Source organism: Chrysoperla carnea, chromosome 2, assembly GCF_905475395.1.
Source record: "Chrysoperla carnea chromosome 2, inChrCarn1.1, whole genome shotgun sequence".
In the NCBI taxonomy this organism is placed as follows: domain Eukaryota; kingdom Metazoa; phylum Arthropoda; class Insecta; order Neuroptera; family Chrysopidae; genus Chrysoperla; species Chrysoperla carnea.
Genome location: NC_058338.1, coordinates 23,057,122 through 23,081,627, shown reverse-complemented (window position 1 = coordinate 23,081,627; position 24,506 = coordinate 23,057,122). Strand labels below are relative to the sequence as shown.

Below are 24,506 nucleotides of genomic sequence, written 5' to 3'. Positions count from 1 at the left end.
AACTTTTGTATAAAACTTCCGAAACTCCCTGTATATCTGACAGATACGAATCATGGTCTGTTAGCTGATAATCATAGTGCCACGCTTTTATGTACTGACACTGGGTAAGCTCCCTCTATATATGGTATCTCAAACGTTGATATAATTAATAAATTATTAATAGACCTTTTCATCGATTTGCTTTTGTTTCGGAAAACTCTATCAAAATGTTTACCTTAATTTAAGACTTATTTGAGAACATTTTGTCTATTTGACATTATCATAAAAATGGCGGACGATCTTACTCGTATGAAACAGAGCTACTAATAACTACTGTCAAATTGACGTTTACTATAATTACAAACAATACAGAATATGGATATTAAAAATTTATTTTGCCGTTTATGTGCTGAATTACAGCCAGATTATAATTTATTAGAAATAAGTGATGATAAAGCAACGAATATGAATTTGGTCAGTAAAATAATGCAATGTTACAATGTGAAAATAACAAAAGATGATATTTTACCTCGACATGTTTGTTCGAATTGTTGTGATAAAGTGATCAATGCATTTGAATTTCATGAATTAGTACACAAAGCACAAGAATTCTTAATGAAACAAATGATCAAAGTGAAACAAGAGAATGTCGACTCATCAAATACTTATAATGATGATTTAACTGTAAATGATTTCTTAAATGATACTAAACAAGGTACCTAGTTGTACGATTTGAATTTATTTTCCTTTCTATAAAAAATTTTTAAGATTATACTGATGTCACTATTCGCACATATCCGTAACACGGATACAAGATATTTAACTCGTGGGTCGCAAAACCGTGGTAACTCGACTCCATTAGAAGCATGGCCTATCCTAGAATCACATGATGAACTCAAGGTCCAAAAATCACGTTGTGCTCGGCACTCAGTATAATCTATTGCTACTTATAAACGAAGTTTTTTGGCCAAAAATACCACTCATTAGATAATCAATTACATAAATATGTATGAGTTATTAAGTGTTCAAATCTCGATGTTCATTGATTGATACTTCTATCGATAATACATCGTTGATCGGCCATAGAGCATGAACCATGGTTAATACAATAATCTATTTTTTTATTTGAAACGACTATGATACTAGTTTACTAATAAACTAATAAATTTCTAGAAAATTATTCCAATGACAGCAATTCTGATGATGAAAATTCATTGACTCAAGAAAAGACTACATCAAAGGTAAATATTATCAGCTTTCTGTTCTTACATTTCTTAGTTAACAGTAACCAACAAAGAGATCCTCTTACAAAATGAATTTCTCATTTATATAGTAATAATATCATTTTCTATCGCCGAACTATAACTTTCCCAATAGATGAACAAATTATTGTAAAAAAGTCATAAGTTATTATGTTTTGCTTTCTAAAGTAAAATAAATTTTAAGTTTTTTACTGATATCTACAGCAACAAAAAATATATATAAATAACCTAGCTGGATCCGTGCAAAATTCCGCAGTGCGTTACCCGTGGCTAAAAACAGGCTAAAGAAATAATATATAAATGAGTAATTTACTTTCTTTTTATTTATACGCAATTTTATTACAGATATGTTATACAAATTACATAACGAACAAAATTAAATCTTAATATTATTTCTCTAGCCTGTTTTTTCTTAAGCGGTACATTTTTAGACTGTGATTCTATTTTTAATCATTAGGTAGAACGATAAGCTTTAAAACGAGCGATAAATCATGGAAATGGATAAAAAAATAAGAAAGATCTCTCGTTGATAGGAAAAAACAGGCTAGAGAAATTATATATAATGTTTATTTTTCACCTTCATCAATCAATTTTTTAATAAAACCATTAAAATGGGAGTAGCCCTGATCGAGTTTAAGACAATGATTTTTAAGAGCTCGTAATTTTTTGTTTTTAGGTTTCGCAAAATAGTATATCTAAACGAGAATGTTTGTCTGAAGAAATTTTTAAATGTTCAACCAAAGGTAAAATTTTAATTTTTATACATAGGCTGACCCAACAAACAAAGCATCTTAAAACTATAGGCACAGAGTTTTTTTCCAGTCTCTAATAACAAAGTTCGATTAATGAATAGGAAATATAAATATCTCTTTCAAATTTTTACATTTGCCAAAAGTAATATACTAATAATCGAATTGATTGCCCTAGTGCAGATTGTATCAGGTTGTTGCTTTTTATGTAACCGGCAGAGCAGAGCAATTTATATCAAATATGATATAAATTTTTTTGTTATTAGAAATTAAAATACCAAAGCGAAAATTCAAAAAATGGAAATGTATTGATTGTGATATATACTTGGCAAATCCAATGAAATATCGTGATCATTGCTTGAATGAACATAAACGAGAACCACAATTTGCATGCCCAGAATGCTCAAGAGTCTACAATAAATACGAAAGTTTAAAGTCTCATAAACGTACACATAATGAAAATAAAAAAAAATTTGTGTGTGATATTTGTAATAAAGTATATCGAGGTAATTCAGAATTACAACGTCATATGAAAACACATTCAACTGAAACCCCGTTTCCATGCATTGAATGTAATAAATCGTAAGTACTCATCAACTTTTATTATTTATAAGTACTTCAAAAATTTAAATAACAAAGGTTTTTCATGGAAAATTATCAATTTAAATTTATTATCCTAGTTGTTATATTCGTTATTTGATTTCAAAGTTTTACTTTATATTACTTTACGTTATGGGGGTTTTTTGGAACCGTCGATAAAGTATGCCATGATTATTTTCGTAAATGGCAGAATGAAAATGATTAGTTAAAAAAACTTAGCCTGTAAAAAATAAAATAACGCCCGTAATAAATTCTTTATTAATTTGATTTCGCCTCGACGAACAACTCTGTCGTCGAGACGAATATTTTCTTTAGAATAATCCTAACAAATCAAGTCATCAGAGCGAAAGACAAGTGACCGACTTTTTCAACGAACTCTGTGAAATAATCATTGATCTTAAATTTTCATTCATCAATCATGATTTCATGCATGTGTCGATTCACACTTAGGTTGTAGGGTATTCCAGGTATTTTTAAGATATTTTTCCTTTAAAATTTTTTCAAATTAAATTTTATTGATTATAAATTTAAAGATCGTATTTAATAAATTGATTATTTGGCCGAATAATAAAAAAGTAACCATATATCAACAAATTCATAATTAATACCTATTTTAATTTATTGTTACTTAGAAATATTTCCTTTTATATTTTCAGATTCAAAACTGAGGAATATTTACAAAAACATCAGAACGTACATTTGCCAGAAGGTATTAAAAAGAAAAAGTCAAAAGTTTATTCGTGCAACTTATGTTATAAAACATTTATAAAAGAAGAAAATTTAAACGCACATAAAGAAAACCATGGTCCCGAAGAAGGTAATCACGCTGACTACGCAGGTCGGCCAGTAAAAGTTACTATGGTAACGAAGCTTATTAACTCTTTAAGTGGCAGCATTTCCATGTTGGCTAGAATGCTGGATTAATTTCAGAACACACCCTTAATTCGACCATATAAAATATCTTTACGAAATACAAAAGAAATCCGATGAAAAATCAAAGACAAATTTTAGGCAAAGCAATAAACTAAAATGTATTTATTTTAGAGCCTGCTAGAAACTTCATATGCGATATTTGTGGTAATAATTTCACTCGAAAAGGCAATTTAAAAGAGCATATGACGACGCATAATGTAGTTTCATTGAAATGTGATAAATGTCCAACAGTGTAAGTATTACATACATATAGAAATCGATTATATAACATTCTTTTTTACTACTTCTTCTCATCTGAATACATTTTCCCTTTTTATTAATATTTCACCTCACTGTATAAGCTGTACAACCTCCCAATTTCTAGTCTTGAAAAATATTGTTGCGGGTAAACTCTATAAATTCATTGAGTCAAATAATTTAAATTAAAATGTAAATTTTGCACTACAATTAGAGTTAGATAATCGATCTTCAGTTATAGATATTGAATGTCATAATTATATAATCTGATCGTGGTTAATTAAATTATTTTATTTTAGATTTAAAAACGAACGCAGTTTACGAAGACACCAGATACGTCATACAAATACTATGCCATACACATGTGGTGTTTGTTTACGAAAATTTCGACATAAACATAATCTAAAACGGCATGCTTTAATTCATACGGATCAACTACCTCATGAATGCGAATATTGCCAAAAACGTTTTAGACAAAAATCCTTTTTAAAGGTAATACAGTGATATTTAATAATTACGTAATATTAAATGTACTACTCTAGAAGTTACAAGGAATTATTAAGTACAAAATACACTTTGCGGCAAATTATCAATATTTCGTTTGTCGCTTTCAAAATAGGCCCTATTTGACGCAACATACTTAGTGTATCTTATTATTCTAAAAAAGCTATCTTTAGCGCGATTATGTATTTTTCTTGTTTTCAGATACACTTAAGGCAACACACAGGAGAACGACCATATTCCTGTCTAGAATGTAATCATAGTTTTACAAATGATTCGAATTTCATAAAACACTTAAAAGGACGCCATGGATTAGCTAATTTTTCAGTAGCAAATCAACGGCAGTATCCATTTGTATACAAAACGGATGAATAAACATATGCATTGATGACATAGTAATGCAGGAAATTTTCGTATTGCAGAAAATTACTTCAAAAAATTTTTGTACAAATATATATAATAAAATATCGTTTTTATCAATTTTTCTAGTTTAACTATTATTATTCAATATTATAACTACCTTTATCCTTGATCCTTTGCATCGATTTCAGGAATATCAAACAGAACCTACATTTTTAACAATATTACTACATATTACTATAATTATTCATTTATAGATAAGTGTATTGTAAAGGTGAGTAAAAAGAAATACATAATGGGTCAGTTTAATGAAAAACAGTCAGTAAAAGAAAAATAAATACTAAGTTTAATAAAAGTAGTTTATTCAAAGAAGATGAGTAAAAGGTATGTATATTACATTATTGAATAGTATAATATGTCAAAGGTAGAGTAGTGGCTAGCCCATTCGCCTCCGGCGAAGAGTACCTCGGTTCGTATCTACCAATGTACCAAAAAAATTTTTTTTTAGAAAATTGTTATGAGAACCAAAAGCGACAAATAAGTAAGAAAGCGAGGTATTCTTTTATGTTATTTTAATTAACACCCCCTGACAGAAGAGTGATTTATGACATAAGTAGGAAAAAGGGAATAACATAATTTTTTGTGTGAAATAACATGTTCTCCTATTACAAAATCTTATAAAATTTCATTTAACAAGAATAAATGTTAGCATGTACAACAAAAAGCAAGCAACAAGAGTATTTTTTTAAAATTTTGTAATAGGAGAATATGTTAAAAAAGTGGGATAAAGTTATAACATGTTCTCTTGTTACAAAATTTCATATTTTAGTCTTAACGAGCGAAGCTCCGCGATCTTAGCACCTCATGTGCGGAATTTCGATTGACCAATTATACCATCTGAAAGGTCAGAAATTGGTCATAAAAGGTCAGTTGGTCTCATTAATTGGTCAGCATCAGAAAATTTTTTATTAAAGATTAAAGTTTTTCAAGGTCAATTAATAAGTTTAGCACCTCATTCGCAGAAAAAATAAAAAGCTCCACCTATGCGCGATCGGGAAGCATTCGCTGATAATTGGTCAGCTAATATAAAAATAATTAATTGGTCAGTTTAATTTAATATTAAAAAAAATTAAAAAAGTTGTCTCTGTCGTAACGCGCATGCTTTGAGCCGGATGGTTTTATCAGGGCAGTGAGTACTTACGCACAGCTCTTCACTATAAACCAGACAGAGTAGGGGAAATATTTTTTTTATAATTTTTTTTTTTGATATGTACTACTATCAAATATACATGTATATTTGATAGTAGTACATATCAAAAAAAAAAAAAAAAAATGGATAAAATTTTTACTTTTAAAAAAATGAATTTTTCCTTTTATTTAAATGTTTCACTCTTTTTATACCATGTATATATGAAATATACATAGTATATTAAGTTTAGTCCCAAGTTTGTAACGCTTAAAAATAATGATGTTAGTATAAAAATTTTGTCATAGGTGTTCATAAAATCACCTAATTAGTCCATTTCCGGTTGTCCGTCCGTCCATCCGTCCGTCTGTGGACACGATAACTCAAAAACGAAAAAAGATATCGAGCTGAAATTTTTACAGCGTACTCAGGACGTAAAAAGTGAGGTCAAGTTCGTAAATGAGCATCATAGGTGAATTGGGTCTTGGGTCCGTAGGACCCATCTTGTAAACCGTTAGAGATAGAACAAAAGTTTAAATGTAAAATTTTTTTTCATAAACATCACTGTTTACTCGTGAGGGCGCCAATTAGGCGGAAATTTTATAATAGGTACCATACTTGATTATCAGTTATGTATGTGTCACATGTTTGTATGTGTAATGTGATAAATAAATCAACACTGACTATGCATGGTATTTCAACAATTAACTCAGTCAATTGTTTGTTTTCACTTGTATTATATATATTTGTACATATGTCACCTATAAAAAATTTGAATGAATAATAATTTTTTAATGAATAAAATTTTTTAATAAAATTTGAATGAATAATAATGGTTATTTTATATAGTAAAAAATCAATTTTCGGGATAACGTTTTCAAATTAATATAAATAAATAAATATCGTTATATATTTTAAATTTTGTTTTATTTTATTCTATCCCATTTTTCCTTTCAGAACAAAATTATTAATTAACTAATTAATTTTTTTTTAGTAAAGGTACAAACAAATTCTTATAAAATATAGGTGAGATAAAGAAGTTGGGTTGTAAATACGTAATATTCTTTTTGGATTTTCATTTTATTTTTGTGTGGTATTTGGTTTGTAAAAAAAAAGTTGATGCAAAAAAATTTTTTTAAGATGAAATTAATTATATGGAATTATGTGCAAGTAATTCGTAAATAGTTTTTATGTATTTTGATTTCATTTAAATAAAGTTGAAAACTCAAACCCTGTTTTTATTTTATTTTTCCCCATCTCTCTGTAGCTATACAATATTATTTCAGTTAAAAATAGGTGAGTATTTCGAACTTCACGATAGGTAAGTATTTCAAACTTCGTTTGCCATTTTTTTGGTAATAATACTACTCAAAATTTTCCGAAAATGAGTTTTACTTTTTGTTATAATTTAAGAAAGTCGAAAATATGAATATAATTATTTATTAATACGAATAACAGAGCCCTAATGGTATAATGGTTAGCGTATCTGACTTCGAATAAATAGTACCTTGGTTCGAAACTAGGTGAGGACATATATTAAAAAAAAGTTCATTAAATCTTTTAAGCAAAATCTGATTTTTATTTTCATTTTTTTTCAAATTTCCACCACAGCATGTTTGCCTAGTAAATGATGAAAAAATTAGTTTTTTTTCGTTCAAAAACTTCAATTTTTTTCACATTTCTACTAGGAGAACATCAAGGACGGACGGAAAAAGTAGTACCTAATAGCAAGGTAATTGTTGTCACCTCGTAAGTCAGAAAGTTAGTGGTCTGCACACCCGTGTTTGGTGAGTGTGACCTCTAGTGGGCAGACCAATAACTTTCTGCCAAAATAAAATTTTAGACTTTCGGGGTGAAAACACTTACTCGCCTTTCTCCTTATCAGGAACTACTAATTCCCACTTATGTTCTCCTAGTACAAATGTTGAAAAAATTGAAAATTTTTTCGAAATTATATTATTTTTTGAATATAAAATTAAACTGACCAATTATTAGCTGACCAATTATCAGCGAATGCTTCCCGATCGCGCATAGGTGGAGTTTTTTCAATCTTTAATAAAAAATTTTCTGATGCTGACCAACTGACCTTTTATGACCAATTTCTGACCTTTTAGATGGTATAATTAATTGGTCAATCGAAATTCCGCACATGAGGTGCTAAGATCGCGGAGCTAACGAGCGATTTTTTAATTTTATAAATACAAATTTTAATATTTTGTAATAGGAGAATATGAGTGAGATAAACTATATGACATGTTCTCCTATTAAAAAGTTTCAAATTTGAGCATAACCAAGCCATTTTGTATATATTTTTAATATTTTGTAAAAGGAGAACATGATTTTCAAGAGTATAGATATATTTATGATTATTTAAATTCCCACCCCCTGACAGTGATTTATGACATATGTATAATTGACATAATTTATAGCAAGAGGGCGGGTTATATAAATAATTTAAACTATAAAAAGGGTGGAAAATTTAAACATCAGAAAAAATTCATTTAATTTAAAAGTAAAAATACTAGTACCACACCAGGATACGAACCAGCATACCTTGCTTTAGGAGGCAAGTACCATCCTCACAAAGCCACTCGACTCTTTTATTATCATATAATTAACTTGAAACTTACCTTTAATAAATAATTAAATAATTGAAAATTTCGTTCTGAAAAAAAAAATAGGATAGAAAATTTAAAAAATAAAAAAAAATTTAAAATATATAACAATTTTTATTTATTTATAACAAAACAAAAAAAAAAAACATGTTTTAAATTTTCATGAAAAATGATATTGTACATACTTACCTTTAATAAGTAATTAATTAATTGATGATTTCGTTCTGAAAGAAAAAATAGGATAGAAAATTTAAAAAATAAAACAAAATTTAAAATATATAACGATTTTTATTTATTTATAACAAAAAAAAGAAAAAATGTTTTAAATTTTCATGAAAAATCATATTGTACATTTTCATAAAACAAATTCACAGAGATTCTTCTTTTCTTATTAAAGTTTCTATACAAAATAAGTAAAATTCTATATCTCTTTTATATAATAAATATCTGGATGACCGAGCTTTGCTCGGTTATTCGCCAATAGATGTAAGCAAGAGTCATATTTTTCACTTTAGACTACTCAAACGCCTCCTTTTTGTTATGTTATAATTTGCATTGTATTTCATTAACTACGTTATACACCAATAGATGTCTGATGAATTTTTCATGAAAAGACGGATAAAACGACATTTCTGATAAATGAAACCTTGTTAGATCGACTTATCGCCCCAAAAAACCCCTACATACTCATTTTCATGAAAATCGTTGGAGCCATTTCCAAGATCGTTGATATATATATATATATATATATATATATATATATATATATATATATATATATATATATACAAGAATTGCTCGTTTAAATATATAAGATAATAATAATAATAAAAGTCTTCTCTCTCATGCATCATATCGCATCCTCCATGAAGCATTTACAGGCTATCAGATAAAAATGGCAAACGATCTTACTCATATAAAAGCGAGCTATTAATAACTATTGTCAAATTGACGTTTACTATAATTACAAACAATACAGAATATGGATATTAAAAATTTATTTTGCCGTTTATGTGCTGAATTACAGCCAGATTATAATTTATTAGAAATAAGTGATGATAAAGCAACAAATATGAATTTGGCCAATAAAATAATGCAATGTTACAATGTGAAAATAACGAAAGATGATGTTTTACCGCGACATGTTTGTTCGAATTGTTGTGATAAAGTGATCAATGCATTTGAATTTCATGAATTAGTACACAAATCACAAGAATTCTTAATGAAACAAATGATCAAAGTGAAACAAGAGAATATCGAATCATCAAATTCATATAACGATGATTTAAATGTAAATGATTTTAGTGATGATTTCTTAAATACTACTAAACAAGGTAACTAGTGTACTTTAAATTTATGTCGGAGATAGTATTGGAGTTAACTGAATTTATTTATTAGTAGTGAAAGCGAATACCTTTGAAAGCTACCTTTTAACGAAGTTTTTGAGGTCGATATACCACTCATGAGATAATCTAATTACATAACTATACAGTAGATCCGCGGTAATCCGGCCCCAGAATCTAATCCGGTACCCCTTGTAATCCGACATAACTATAATGATAATTGCAAGGCAGATTTATTATTAAAACCATGAATTCTTCGTGGCTGAAATTAGAAAATGAGGTATACCGAAAATGATTGAAATCTTATCACTTTGATATGTAATTTGTCGGATTCTTTTTCAAAAAGTTTCGAACTACAGGGGGTTTGTGGCAGTATTCTATAGTCCGATAAATTCGATAATTCGACACCATCTTGCAAACCGTTTGCCGGATTACCAAGGGTCCACTGTATATGACTTATTATGTGATCATATTTCGATTTTCATAGATGATCAGTTACTTCTGATATTTCTATTAACTATAGCCCATAGACTATGGTTAATAGAAAAAAAGGGTACAATGTGATATCCTATATTTTTCTTAATCAAAACGAATAAGATATCAATTTACTGGAAAAAGTTAAAGCCAAATGATTATTTTTTAGAAAATAATTCTGATGACAGCAATTCTGAAGATGAAAACTCACTGATACAAAATAAATCTACATTAAAGGTAAATATTACTAGCTTTTTACATTCTGAATAATTGTATTTAGGAATCGGTTAGAAATCGAAATAGAATGAATGAAAAGCGGATACAATTTTTTGTTTAATACCCAAAAATTGAGCATAATTATTATTAGAAAATGTCTCCTACGATACGTTCCCCTGCTTATAGTTTTTGACAAAAATTTAGAGGTCGGTCCACAATGAATTTTTGATACAAAATTAGTATCGCAATAAAATTAAAACTATATCACATACCAAACACATCCATTGTAAATATTAAGTTATTACATTTTGCTGATATTTACAGCAAAGAAAATATATTAAAACTATCTCGACCCGTGGCTAAAAACAGGCTAGAGAAATAATACATAAGTGAGTAATTTACTTTCTTTTATTTATAAGCAACTTTATTACAAATATGATATACAAATTACATAATGAACAAAATGAACTACTAATGTTATTTCTCTAGCCTGTTTTTATATAAGCGGTATATTTTTAGACCGTGTGAGTTTTGTTTTAATTTATTAAGATAAAATTTTTTGAATCCAGATTTTTTTTTAGGATCCACAAAATAGTATATCTAAACGAGAATATTTGTCTGACCGTGACGTTGAATGTGTAGTCAAAGGTAAAATTATAATTTTTATATTTAGGCTTGCCCCACAAAATGATTCTTATCACCAATAATAAAGCGGGCAAATTAAAATGATAATGTTGAATTAACATATATTTATTTAATACGATTAATTTTGAACTTTTTTATGTTTCGGGAATGTATATTTTTGAAAAAATTTTTGACCACAACAAACCGTGAAGATACAATTTGAATATCTTCTATAAGATATTCCTTTCTGTGAAAACATGTAAATCATGAGTCAAATCAATATCTGTCCCTAGCGCAGTCTATATCAGTGTATCAGCAGTGTAATTTTTTTCGCCATCAGAAGAGTGGATCGTACAAGATTGTAGTTTTTCATCACCGAAAGCAACCAAATCGAATATAATATAAAATTTTTTGTTTATAATTAGAAATTAAAACACCAAAACGGAAATCCAAAAAATGGAAGTGTGTTGATTGTGATATATACTTGGCAAATCATATGAAATTTCGTGATCATTGCTTGAATGAACATAATCGTGAACCAGAATTTCCATGCCCAGATTGTTCAAAAGTCTACAATAAATACGATAGTTATTTTGCACATATACGATCACATAAAGGAAAATTTGTCTGTGAAATTTGTAATAAAGTATGTCGAGCTAATTCAATATTACAACGTCATATGAAAACACATTCATCTGAAACTCCGTTCCCATGCATGGAATGTAATAAATCGTAAGTACTCATCAACTTTTATTATTTTAAGTACTTCAAGCACCCAAATTACAAAAATATTTTCGTGGTTAATGATCAATATTCATTGATTATCCTAGTTGTTATATTTTTTGTTTAATTTCAAAGTTTAAACTGTACATATCACTGCAATTTGCTGTATATAATTAATACCTATTTTAATTAATTGTTACTTTAAAAAACTTCCTTTTATATTTTCAGATTCAAAACTGAGGAATATTTACAAAAACATCAGAACGTACATTTGCCTGAAGGAATTAAAAAGAAAAAGCCAAAAGTTTATTCGTGCGATTTATGTTATAAAACATTTACAAAAGAAGAAAATTTAATAGCACATAAAGAAAATCATGGTCCTGAAGGTAACCCCTTATTAATGTATTTTTCTGGCCACATATGATATTAATTAATCAAATGATAGTATTTTATGCTGGCCAACATGCTTGGTTGATTTCAGGAAACACCCTAAGTTTGGCCTCATAAAATACTTTATAGAAAAGCAAACTCGATAATAAATCAAAAACAATTTTGCTAAGGCAATAAAATTGTATTTATTTCAGAGCCCGCTAGAAATTTCGTATGCGATATATGTGGTAATAATTTTACACGAAAGGGTAATCTAAAACAACATATGACCACACATAATAATGCAGTTCCATTGAGATGCGACAAGTGTCCAACAGTGTAAGTATTACGTAAATAGAGAAATCGATTATCAAACTTTCTTTCGTTATCTGTTTCCCACTTTAATACTTCTAATTTTTTCTAAAATTCGAGTTAGATATAATCGATATCAAAGTATCAATCAATATTTGATGTAATGATTGTAGAATCTCATTGTAGATTAATTAAATTATTTTATTTTAGATTTAAAAACGAGCGCAGTTTACGAAGACATCAAATATGTCACACGAATACTATGCCATATACATGTGATGTATGTTTACGACCATTTCGACATAAACGTGGTTTAAAACGACATGCTGAAATTCATACGAATCTATTACCTCATGAATGCGAATACTGTCAAAAACGTTTTAGACAAAAATCCTTTTTAAAGGTAATGCAATTTATATTATATTTTATTGGGCATACATATTTATTGCATTTTACAATGGCTTAGTAATTTTTGTCCAATTTTATTAACTTCCCAGTATAGGAAGTTAATGTAATGGGTCCGATTTTCGAAACCGAGAGAGCTTTTTCTTAAATTTTATCCTGATCAATATCGCGCGAACAAAAAATGATATCGACTTCGTTGAGGTTGAGTTTTAAATTTTTTATAAATTTTTATTCTGCTGATAAGTTATTTGTGTGGACGTCAAGGGTCGCAGCAGACTCTACCCACGGCTTGTTAAAAAAATAATCGAACATCGCGTGATGTTCAATAGTTGCTGACATGCACTACTCGACCAAAATGTATTGGAACTATTATATATAAAGAATAATTTTTGCCCTGACATCAAAACTTTGTTTGTCGCCTGCAAAATAGGCCCTATTTAATGAACATCATATAATGTGTTTCTTATAATTCGAAAAATATGTTTTTCGCGATAATGTAGTCATCTTGTTTTCAGATACACATAAGGCAACACACAGGAGAACGACCATATTCCTGTCTAGAATGTAATCATAGTTTTACAAATGATTCGAATTTCATAAAACACTTAAAAGGACGCCATGGATTAGCTAATGTTTCAGTAGCAAATCAACGGCAGTATCCATTTGTATACAAAACGGATGAATAAAAATATATAAAGAAAGCATATTAATGAGGAAAATTTATTTATTGGGAATATGAAAAGTACTAATATATACTCTGCGCCAAAAAATCTACAAGATCTTGATTTCGATAGCGTGTGTAGCAAATTTAATATAGTGAGCTATAATCATAATTAACATAAAATAATTGTGGTGTAGTTATTATGTATTCTCTAAAGGAGTGTGACTTAAAATGTAAAATTAAAAAAATTTATAATATGAAATAAAATTAAATTTTTAATATTTTAATGATTTTCTAATAACCCAAAAATGTAATGTAGTAAATCTGCGTTAAATCAAAGTCCAAAGAAATTTTACTAATGGTAAGTATATTTTTAGAAAAAAAAAAAAATATTTTTAATAAATCGCCATTTGGTTTTTAAATGTCGTTTTTCTTCTTTTACTCTTTTTGGATTAAAATGATATAATCAACCCACAATCTTTAATAAGGGACCACTTGTTAATTACGTCACACACGAAATATGATATTGTGTGACACAGGGAAGGGGGGCCAAAAGCTTTGTTACATCACATGTCAAAATTTAAAATAAAAACGCAAAATTTATATGTAAAAACAAAAAAACTAACGCATAAAAACCAAGTTTTTATTATACTCTCTAAAATCTCACGTGCTATAAATTTTTTTAAACGACAACTTAAATCTTTTATTAACGTAATCAATCGTTTATCGTTAACTTAATTAATCTTTATTGTATTTTTTTAAATTAAGAACGGATGGATTCAAGGTTTTGGATTTGGAAGAAATGTTAAAAAACATGTGAAATGTTTTATTGTTTAAAAAATAATTTATTATTTTTGAAGTAATTTGACTACATTCCACAATTTAATAAATATTAATCTTAATTACGCAATTAGAAAAGTGATAGATGCGAAAAATTTCCTTATCGCTTATACAAAGTGATAGTAATGTTAAATTACAATAATCTATCATTTACATGCATTTGTCTTTTCAAATCAATTACATTTTTCTACATTGATTTTTTTTCAAGAAAGATATTTACAATTGAGTATTAACTTATAGTGCAAAACCAAAACAAGAGCCACCGCGCAAAGTATTTATAACTTCACATCACTCTAAGAAGAATAACATGAGATGGGCAAATTTTTAATATCCTTTGTCTAAATAATATTCTATTATTTCTGATAATTAATTACTAGTTCATTTATGATTTTCATATATTTAATTGTAATTAAAATGCCTGAAAAAAATATTAAATTACTGTCTTCACTCTGATTATTCAAAAAATCAAGAGTGTTTTTATAACCCCCGACGCACACAGACGGGTGTTATAAGTTTGACCGTCAACCACTATACTTACATACCGATTCATTTTAAAGCAATATAAGCACCAGCTGATTTATATTCACATCTCATTAGAAAATTATTTTCTCTCCGTCGGACGGATAGTGTCAACTTTCGTCCCGCGTTACTGAACGAAGTTGCCACTTTCCGCCTCCATCAAGCAGAAAAATAGTATACACACAAAGGGAGCAAGTAAAGAATGTCTCAGATGTCATGTTCATTGTCGCTCGAGGCGATGCCGGTTTTTTACTTTTGCTCCCTAGAAGTGTAATAAACTAATTTCTACTCTAGTACGATGCCCTAGGACAGAAAACGATCGATTTCTGTCCGCTGAATGTTACAATCAAGGAGTCAGAAATTGTTTAGTTTCGACTGGCTGGCTCAACAGGCATTGAAATTCGTATTTTCAATGTAGGTTATATGAAAACAACTATTGTGAATATACTCAGTTTGCGGATACTCAATTTCAAACGTTTGATTATCTTTCAGTTCTTCACTTAAATATGTAAAATGTGAATAACTACAATGTTTTCAAAATTTTTGACCCTAATTTATAAACTATACGAACACATTCGACATCATTTCAAAATATAAAAATGTTAACATCAAATTAACACCAATAATCATAATCAAAATCTTTCTTGATCCACACTATTGTATTTTAGTCTCGCTCTGATGCCTTCACAATTAATAGACTACAAGAAACTTTAAATTTCAATACAGTATTGCATATAGTATTAAAGAGTACTTACAACTTAGTATCGCATGCCTTTCCCCAATGATTTCGATGTACTTTTCGTAGTCACTCTGGCTTTGAAACATCATGTACCTACGGGAATTATATACTCAGAATAGCCTGATTTTTCACCAGAGCGAAAATATTGTGCTTTAAAAATCGTAGTTCAATTAGTCAGCTTTGAGCAATTGAGCCAATTCTCTCCTAAATACGCCTACACAAGTTCCTTTAAAAAAACTATTATACACCCAAATGTGACCATTGGCTAAACAAGAATGGCAAAAATTTTCTGTCTCATGTCTTTCGAAAACTAGTATCTTATAAAGATAGTACATTTTTCTATCTTCTATCTTTCTGAATTGTGGTGCTATTCTTTGTAATGTGTGTCAGATATACTGCCATCCTTTTACTGGAGCGAGAACATAACACGATAGTCTGGAAATAAAAAAGAATGAAATCGAATTTGATACAGTAATGAGAATATCGTAAAACTTTACGAGAGTCGATCGTGCTTTCATTAAAAATATTATTGTTTTAATTAAAGAACTAGTAGACTAGAGTATAAAACGTATAAATAGAATTGTGAAAGTGTCCTATAAGAAAGCTAAATAATCAAGTAAACCCTTCTATTATGTATCAAAGTATAGCATAGAAAAAATGTATATGACTTCCAAAAGAAAACAGAAAATATTATTAAATAAAAGGGAAGGATCTCAAAATTACAGTTAAATTATTTAAACGCATTTTAATGTTAAAAAACATTTTTAATAATTTACTAAATTTTCAACATTAAAAAAAATGTGCTTGTAAATTAGCGACCCCAAAAAACTATAGATGGTACTATAATAGCGGTTAAAGAGGGTATAAACATCTTCATGGTATTGAACCTTTTGAGGGTAATTGCTTGCAAAATAATACATGCATGTTGATAACCAAGGGGCTAAAATCCTTTTTTTAGTCATTTAATTATATGTTCTAAGATAATGTTTACATCCTAATTCGCCATTTCATATTTAAATCATTAGAAGTCAGCTCAGTATTTTGGAGTCGCGAATTGTTGAGATAAATAAATCCGTGATCGTATATTTAAGAGATTGAAATTCATTTACTAATATTTTCAATATATCAATTCTTTTATTTGGCAGTGTTTTATTTACACCACGGACATGTAAAACAATCAATGTCCGACCGAAGGTGAATCAGATTTATCGACTATCGCGACAAACTTCGGCCGAAGCTTAAAGTTTAAAATTTTGTTCAAGAATGGCTTCAAGCTAAAATGAATAATATAAATGATTTTAAATCCATATATTGGAGGTTTTTATTGGCTCTGTAAAATGGATAGTAATTTAAATCATCTCTAGAAGTTGAGCATGAGATGATAAAGAATTATCTTTTCGCCGAAGATGGTTTTATGGGCGAAGCTGAAGCATCGGCCGGACACTAATAATAATAAATAAATAAAAATTGAAATTTTGATCTTATTGTTTACAGTAAGAGACTTTTAAGTTAGGTACACTGAATTCTACATATATTGAACCTGTAGTTCACATTCCAAATGTACGAATTACTACATAACACTACATAAAGTAACACTTAGAATATTTTAATTGGTTCAAATTTTCTTCTTTCAATTGTATGTACAATTTTTCTTCACAATGCAATATTTTTTCTCGTTAACATGCCCCATTTGCATGTTTTTATTCATCTGTTTTGTATACAAATGGATATTGCCGTTGATTTGCTACTGAAACATTAGCTAATCCATGACGTCCTTTTAAATGTTTTATGAAATTCGAATCATTTGTAAAACTGTGATTACATTCTAGACAGGAATACGGTCGTTCTCCTGTGTGCTGCCTTAAATGTATCTGGAAACAAGAAAAACACATTATCAAGTCCATGTCATGTTTTTATTGTTCCAACGATTCGGACTACTTGGTCACAGTGAAATATCGTCAATTTTTGAAATTTTAACTTCTAATTTACAATTTATAATTATAGGTCTCACATAGGTCTTCCAACTTAATTAAAATACATATAATATATATTGTTTTACCTTTAAATAAGATTTTTCTCTAAAACGTTTTTGACAGTATTCACATTCATAAGGTAATAGATTTGTATGAATTTGAGCATGCCGTTTTAGAGCACGTTTATGTCGAAATGGTCGTAAACATACATCGCAAGTGAATGGCATAGCTTCCATATGACATTTTTGGTGCCTGTGTAAACTGTATATATTTTTAAATCTAAAAAAATAAATTGATTAGTCATGATGAGATTCGATAATTGTTTTATTCATCTAATTGCTGTTATCGAGAGATCGATTCTCTAACTTTAATCTAGCGAAAAATTAATATTTTGGTTTACATATATTTCTAAATAAAAACCTTAAAAAGAAACTTACAAAATCGATCCCTATATTTACGTAATACTCACGCCTTTGGACATTTGTCACATCTGAATGGAAATACTTTTAAATGTGTTGACATATGTTGTTTTAGATTATCTTTTCGACTAAAATTATTACCGCATTGATCGCATACGTAATTTCTAGCAGGCTCTGAAATAAAAACGTTTTATTTTATCGTCTAATCCAAAAATTTCTATGATTTATATTTAGTTATAACTTAATTATATTATAGTCATATATTTTATAAAGTTGTAAATACATTTTATTTCGCGGCTTCTTACTCTTAGGTTTTACTAAATGAATATAAAAAAGTTATTACCTCCAGGACTATGATTTTCTTTATGTGTTTGTAAATTTTCTTGTTTCGTAAATGTTTTCGGACATAAATCGCACGAATATACTTTAGGCTTTTTCTTTTTAATTCCTTCTGGTAAATGTACATTCTGATGTCGTGTTAAATATTCCTCAGTTTTGAATCTGAAAATATTTAACAAATTAGAAACGGAGATATAAGCGAAAATACAAATACAAATTTTGGGTTTTTTTGTTAAAAATGAAGCCGATGCCTGATCGAAGTAAAACTATTTTACCCGAATTTCTGATGAAAAATTTTTCCAAATTGATCAGACAAAATTTTCCTTGGATATACCGGATTATTGTTAAAAAATGAAATATTTGACACAAATGGAATACGCTCTAAGGATTTTTGATTATAACAATCTGTATTATAAATTAAGATCGAGAATTCACAATTATCCTTCCCTTTTAGGTGTTCGAAGCACTGAAAAAAAAGTTGATGGGTACTTACGATTTATTACATTCCATGCATGGGAATGGAGTTTCAGATGAATGTGTTTTCATATGGCGTTTTAATAATGAACTAGCTCGACATACTTTATTACAAATTTTACACACAAATGGTCCACTATGTGTACGTTTATGAGATTTATAACTTTCGTATTTATTGTAAACTTTTGAACAATCTGGACATGGAAATTCTGCTTCTCGATTGTGTTCATTCAAGCAATGATTACGATATTTCTTATGATTAGCCATATATATATTGCATTCAAGACATTTCCATCTTTGACATTTCCATTTTGGTGTTTTTATTTCTATTTCGAAAAAATTTCATATTATATTTAAATGGATTTATTTCACAGTAAAGAAACTTATTCGGCCAGTCAGCCGAGACATGGCAGGTTGGTAGATAAAATTTATAGTTGTAAACCAGAAGAATATAAAAATTTAAAATTTAAGATTTGTGAGGGTGAAAACTGATGGGGAACCCCGCAAACTTACGAAATTTGTACTTTCCAATGGTAATTATAAATCGGATAGTAAAATTGGCATTATGCAAAATATTTTCGAGTCTTAAGAGAGAGGATCTGCCTTTAGTTGCTTCTCCTGGCGATTTAATATCAAATTTTATTTTTGTAAACAGTATTTACTATATTTTTTTATATTAGTTTTAGATATTAGACCAAACTCTTTTAATTCCTAGACTTACACTATATATTTTTCAAAATCATTTATCTCTTTTCAAATAAAATTGTCAGAAATTTACCTTTGACCACACATTCAACGTCACCTTCAGACAAATATTCTCGTTTAGGTATTCTATTTTGTGAGTCCTACAAAAAAAAAAAACAATACTGAGTTCAAAAATTGATTTCATATTCTATGGAAAATGCCCCTATTTTATTTTTTTTTTTTTTTTTTTTTTCAAAATTTAAATGTTTAAAATTGTTTATACATTATAAACTTTAGTAAAAAATTAAAAACTTAATATGCTTTAGAATACCAGAAAACGAGGAAAATATACACAAAATCTATCAAGATTTGAATACCGGATCACGATTGCTGTACTTTTCGTTGTCAAAACACGTTTAAACGACTCCGCAATAAAAGTACCATTATTAATTAAGAAATGTGATAAGATCAAGAAAGCGAATAATATTTACCTTTAATGTAGATTTTCTTTGTATCAATGGTTTTTCATCTTCAGAATTACTGTCATCGGAATCATTTTCTAAAAATGAAGAATAGATTTTTTTTAATTTTTGCAATAAATTATTTTAACTAATTAAGCGGGTTAGGTAAAATAATAGGGTATTATCGTTAGTTAAATTTATGTAAAAATATACTTAAATATTCTGATTTCTAGTCATAAAAACACAGTTTTCTTTTAAAATATTAAAATTAAAAATCGTAATTTTTAAACTGTATATCACGTGACCTAAAATGCGGGTAAGCCCTGCTGTGATGTCATACCTCTATGACATCACAGCAGGGCTTACTGAGTCATAGATCATCAGTTAGTTCAGTGTAGACAGCTGGGTATAATATATACATAGTTAATAAGTATTTATATTTATTATAATCAGGTGTCTATGAATATATCTGTCAAACTTATTTGTGTTATTTCGTATAGTGATACCCATATTACGTCATCAAATTGGATGCCCGCGTTTTTGACAGTTTAAAAAAGGTTTAAAATTTAATTTAAGTTTTTGGCAAGAAAGCGTTTGTATTTTTCCGAAATAAATTTTTGGTGACTTTTTATTAGCAAAATCAACATTTTGAAGTACTTTTTCAAAAATAATGGAATACCCTATTAAACAGAGGGTTCTACGAAAACGAAACTATCCCTAAAGTTTTTAGTAAGGAAGAAAAATATAGAGCATCCTGTAATAATCACTATCAATTAAGTATCTTCCATGAAAAATTGAAATACATAAATCCAAATAATAAATCACATATATGAACTTATTGATCAAAATTGTTTTATTCAATTTAGGATTATTTTATTAGTGTGGATATTTGAACAAAAATATTCACTACATATCACTGTTCGGCTAGAAACACACATATAAAAAATTTCTCAGCCTTAATCGCTTTTAGTGTGAACCGCTTTTACTACTCTTTCATTGCTAACCACTATCACTACTAATTAATTAACTCAACTCTATTCCTGTCCTCAAATAACAATTTTCAAGAAATGATCAGCCTAATCTGATATAAATGAAAACGTTTGAAATCATAACAAGTTACCTTGTTTTGTATCATTTAGGAAATCATCACTGAAATCATTTACATTCAAATCATCATCATAGTTATTAGATGATTCGATATTCTCTTGTTTGACTTGAATCATCTGTTTCATTAAAAATTCTTCCGATTTGTCTACTAATTCATGATGTTTCATTAGGAATTCCTGTGATTTGTGTACTAATTCATGAAATTCGTATGCATTGATCACTTTATCACAACAATTCGAACAAACATGTCGAGGTAAAATATCTTCACTTGTTATTTTCACATTGTAACATTGCATTATTTTATTTGCCAAATTCATGTTTACTGCTTTATCATCACTTATTTCTAATAAATTATAATCTGGCTGTAATTCAGCACATAAACGGCAAAATATATTTTTGATATCCATGTTGTATGTTGTTATTGCATTTGTCAATTTGACATTAGTACGCCATAGAAAATATGTTTGTACCACAGACTTATAATACATATATTATAAGACGTATTATGCTAGAATACAATTATTTTTTTTTAAAATTATATTTAGTCGAAACTTAATATCAAATTTCGAATAAATTTTTTATTTTAGAACTTTAACACATAAAAAAAAGGTAGGCTAGGTTAGGTTAGAGTGGCTGTCCTGGGGTGGGACACACTTAGACCATAGGGTCCGTTGTGATACCATAAATGGGTTGGCCCATCCCCGGCCACTACTCCATGAATCATTTGGAGCTGTCCAAGAACAGCAGGAGGGCTTTGACATCGACTGACTTTAGGTCGGAGAGGTCGTCAAAGAGAGGCTGGCTCAAGTAAGCCCATCTCCTCATGACAAGAGCTGGGCAGTGACAGAGAAGATGAGACATTGCCTCCTCCTCGTCACCACTGTGACAGCTGCTGCAGTAGTCATGATACACTGCCAGGCCTAAGCGTTCAGCATGCCTGCCGCCCAGCCAGTGTCCTGTGATAGCCGCAACAACTTTGCGAACAGAGGCCCTTGGAAGTGATATGAGAACTTCGGAACGCCTGCGATTGTACCCAGACCATATCTGTCTTGTAGTACCACAAGTACGTTCTTCCCTCTATCTAAGATTGGCCTTTTTCAGGAATAACTTGCAGCTCGCAAATGGAACTCCTGGGTATTTATTGATGCTTGTGTCCGGCAGCCTTATGCCGTAAAAAAAACGTAAGACGGAAGAAAATTAGCCAATCATATGTCTTACGTTTTGACAGTTGGGAAGATGAAATACGTACTTTTGATTGGCTAATTTGCTTAAGTAAACTCAATGACCAATCGTATGTCTTATTATTTACTTTTTGACAACTAGGTGAATGAAACATTAAGCCCTATTTGGTTAACTTCCTTACGTCTTACATTTTTTTTAAGTGTGATAGCCGTCAGCCTCAATCGTTAACGGTGCGTCAGATCGAATAACGTCAAAGAACGATGATTTAAAGACACAGAATAATATGATTTAAAGCGTCCTGTATATAGATGGGAAAAACAAAGGATTAAAAATAAAATTAAAATTTTAAAAATAATAAATAGTTTTTTGTTAATTATTGTGCTACATTTTACATTATCATATTATATCCAATAATATTACAATTCATTTATTACGTTTGTTTAATATACAGACTGATATACCAAAAATGAAACGGTATTGTTAATTTGGGCGAAAAAATGCATTGTGGGAAGATAATTGTTTATATGTTTAAGCTTTTTGGTTATTTGCAGTGACTTGAGACCACTAAACAGACGATAGAAAACCATTAATTGATCTCTATATAACTGGATAGTGGATCTAAATGACGTTAAACAAAATTTATGGCGTAAAATAGGACTTCAGAATGAGTGGCTGGGACCTAAATAAAATCATTCAACGCATGCGCGATTATAATCGTCAGATCTTTATATTTTTTAGTTCTATTTTAACATTTTAAGCTTGCCGCGTAATTTAAAATTTTCTAAACACTTTAAAAGACAAATTACCGCCTATGAATACTGAGGAGCGATATTTTTAGGAAAAATTCGTCTCGAATTACTCGTTGTTCTGAAATGATTGTCAACTACTACGGCTAAAACCTACAAGGAAATTTTAAAAAAATATTTGCAATGGAACAATTTACTCTTCTTAAACAAAATGTATATTTAAAAATATTAAATCAATGTTTCATTTTTAGTGGTTGGGTGTAGTTTTTGTATATTTTAGGATCATAGCAAAATTAAAAATACTGCTCCATACACTTTATTAATATAATATCAAGTAAAATTATTGAAATTGAAATAAAATATTTGAAATACTTCACGTATGATATGTATCATTGGATACATTTATGGACATGTAGAGGCTAAGACGTCCTAGGCTTTGTCACGGTTATCATCAAACTATATTTAAACAGTGTCTCAAAGAAATGTATGCACTGATGGAGTTTCAAAAGCTTTCACAATCGCTTTGTTGGAAGAGTATTGAACTGAAGATATTTGCATACTTAGAAGGCCTTCATTAATTACGTAAGGATAATTTTGGTAATTTTTGACCCCCCTTCCCCCGTGTAAAAGTACATAAGATTTTTCAGAATAATAAAATGCTGTAAAAGGATTAGTTACACTAAAACTCATAGTTTATTATTTATAAAATTTAACACATTTTGTAAAATAAGTGTACATTATAGAGTGAAAAAAACATTTCGGCATCCGAAATGGAACTAAATTTCGTCTTACAAAATATTACGTAAGAATGGGTTTAACATCCCCCTCCCTCTCAGGACGCCTCAATTAATGAATGACGTAATTAATGAATGGCCTTATACATTTTCTATAATATTGCACGAATGGTGCCTAGGCTTTTAGAATTCTATGTTTGACTACTTCTGACAAAATAAATCAAAAATTACACACGAAACAAGACAAAAATCATTTCTAACTTTTTTTTAAATTTTTTTTACAAATGCTAATTAAATTGCTATGCTAATCATCGGAATGTAAATTTATAGTACTCACTCCATTAAAAAACTAGTAGTTTACTTTAAAATCGTGTGGACACAGAGTTACTAAAATCACTTTCATTTTGCTTCGTGTGAGAATGCTCTAATTATTTACAAACATTTCACGTGACTATTAAGAGTTACAAAATATTAGTACGTATTTTACTTAGTAAAGACTTTAATTTTGATATTTGTCTTAATTCAACATAAAAATTATAAAATTTTCTTAGCTCTTAGTTTTTAATTTACACTAAAAAGGATTTTTTGACTATACGTAATTGTAAAAAAACAAAAAGAATTGGAAAAATATTAAGCAGAATGTCCAGAGCTGCCGTTAGTTGAAAACTTCCATATAATTGAGTTTTTTTAAAACAAAACTGTGTTTATTTATTACTTTTTCATAATAATTTGAAAATTAC

General features: G+C 28.8%; 3 protein-coding genes across 3 annotated transcripts; 2 read left to right on the top strand and 1 right to left on the bottom strand.

The window, feature by feature from the left end:
- The first annotated feature begins 346 nt into the window (after positions 1–346).
- On the top strand, positions 347–4,669 carry LOC123294059 (zinc finger protein OZF-like). Its single transcript, XM_044875126.1, has 8 exons — positions 347–694; positions 1,153–1,220; positions 1,918–1,984; positions 2,257–2,572; positions 3,247–3,407; positions 3,635–3,755; positions 4,060–4,252; positions 4,466–4,669. Exons 1-8 carry the CDS (start codon positions 355–357, stop codon positions 4,634–4,636), a joined length of 1,437 nt encoding a protein of 478 aa, XP_044731061.1. The 5' UTR covers positions 347–354; the 3' UTR covers positions 4,637–4,669.
- A 4,735-nt stretch (positions 4,670–9,404) lies between these two features.
- LOC123292558 (zinc finger protein OZF-like) lies at positions 9,405–13,763 on the top strand. The gene is made up of 8 exons (XM_044873271.1): positions 9,405–9,756; positions 10,409–10,476; positions 11,037–11,103; positions 11,505–11,811; positions 12,031–12,188; positions 12,387–12,510; positions 12,694–12,886; positions 13,404–13,763. The coding sequence occupies exons 1-8, from the start codon at positions 9,405–9,407 to the stop codon at positions 13,572–13,574; spliced, it is 1,440 nt and encodes a 479-aa protein (XP_044729206.1). The 3' UTR covers positions 13,575–13,763.
- Positions 13,764–16,427: 2,664 nt separating this feature from the next.
- Positions 16,428–21,517, bottom strand: LOC123292469 (zinc finger protein 557-like). Its single transcript, XM_044873149.1, has 8 exons — positions 21,118–21,517; positions 20,028–20,095; positions 19,631–19,697; positions 18,872–19,178; positions 18,383–18,540; positions 18,090–18,213; positions 17,707–17,899; positions 16,428–17,518 (listed from the first exon to the last, which is right to left on the bottom strand). The coding sequence occupies exons 1-8, from the start codon at positions 21,509–21,511 to the stop codon at positions 17,348–17,350; spliced, it is 1,482 nt and encodes a 493-aa protein (XP_044729084.1). The 5' UTR covers positions 21,512–21,517; the 3' UTR covers positions 16,428–17,347.
- Between the last annotated feature and the right edge of the window lie 2,989 nt (positions 21,518–24,506).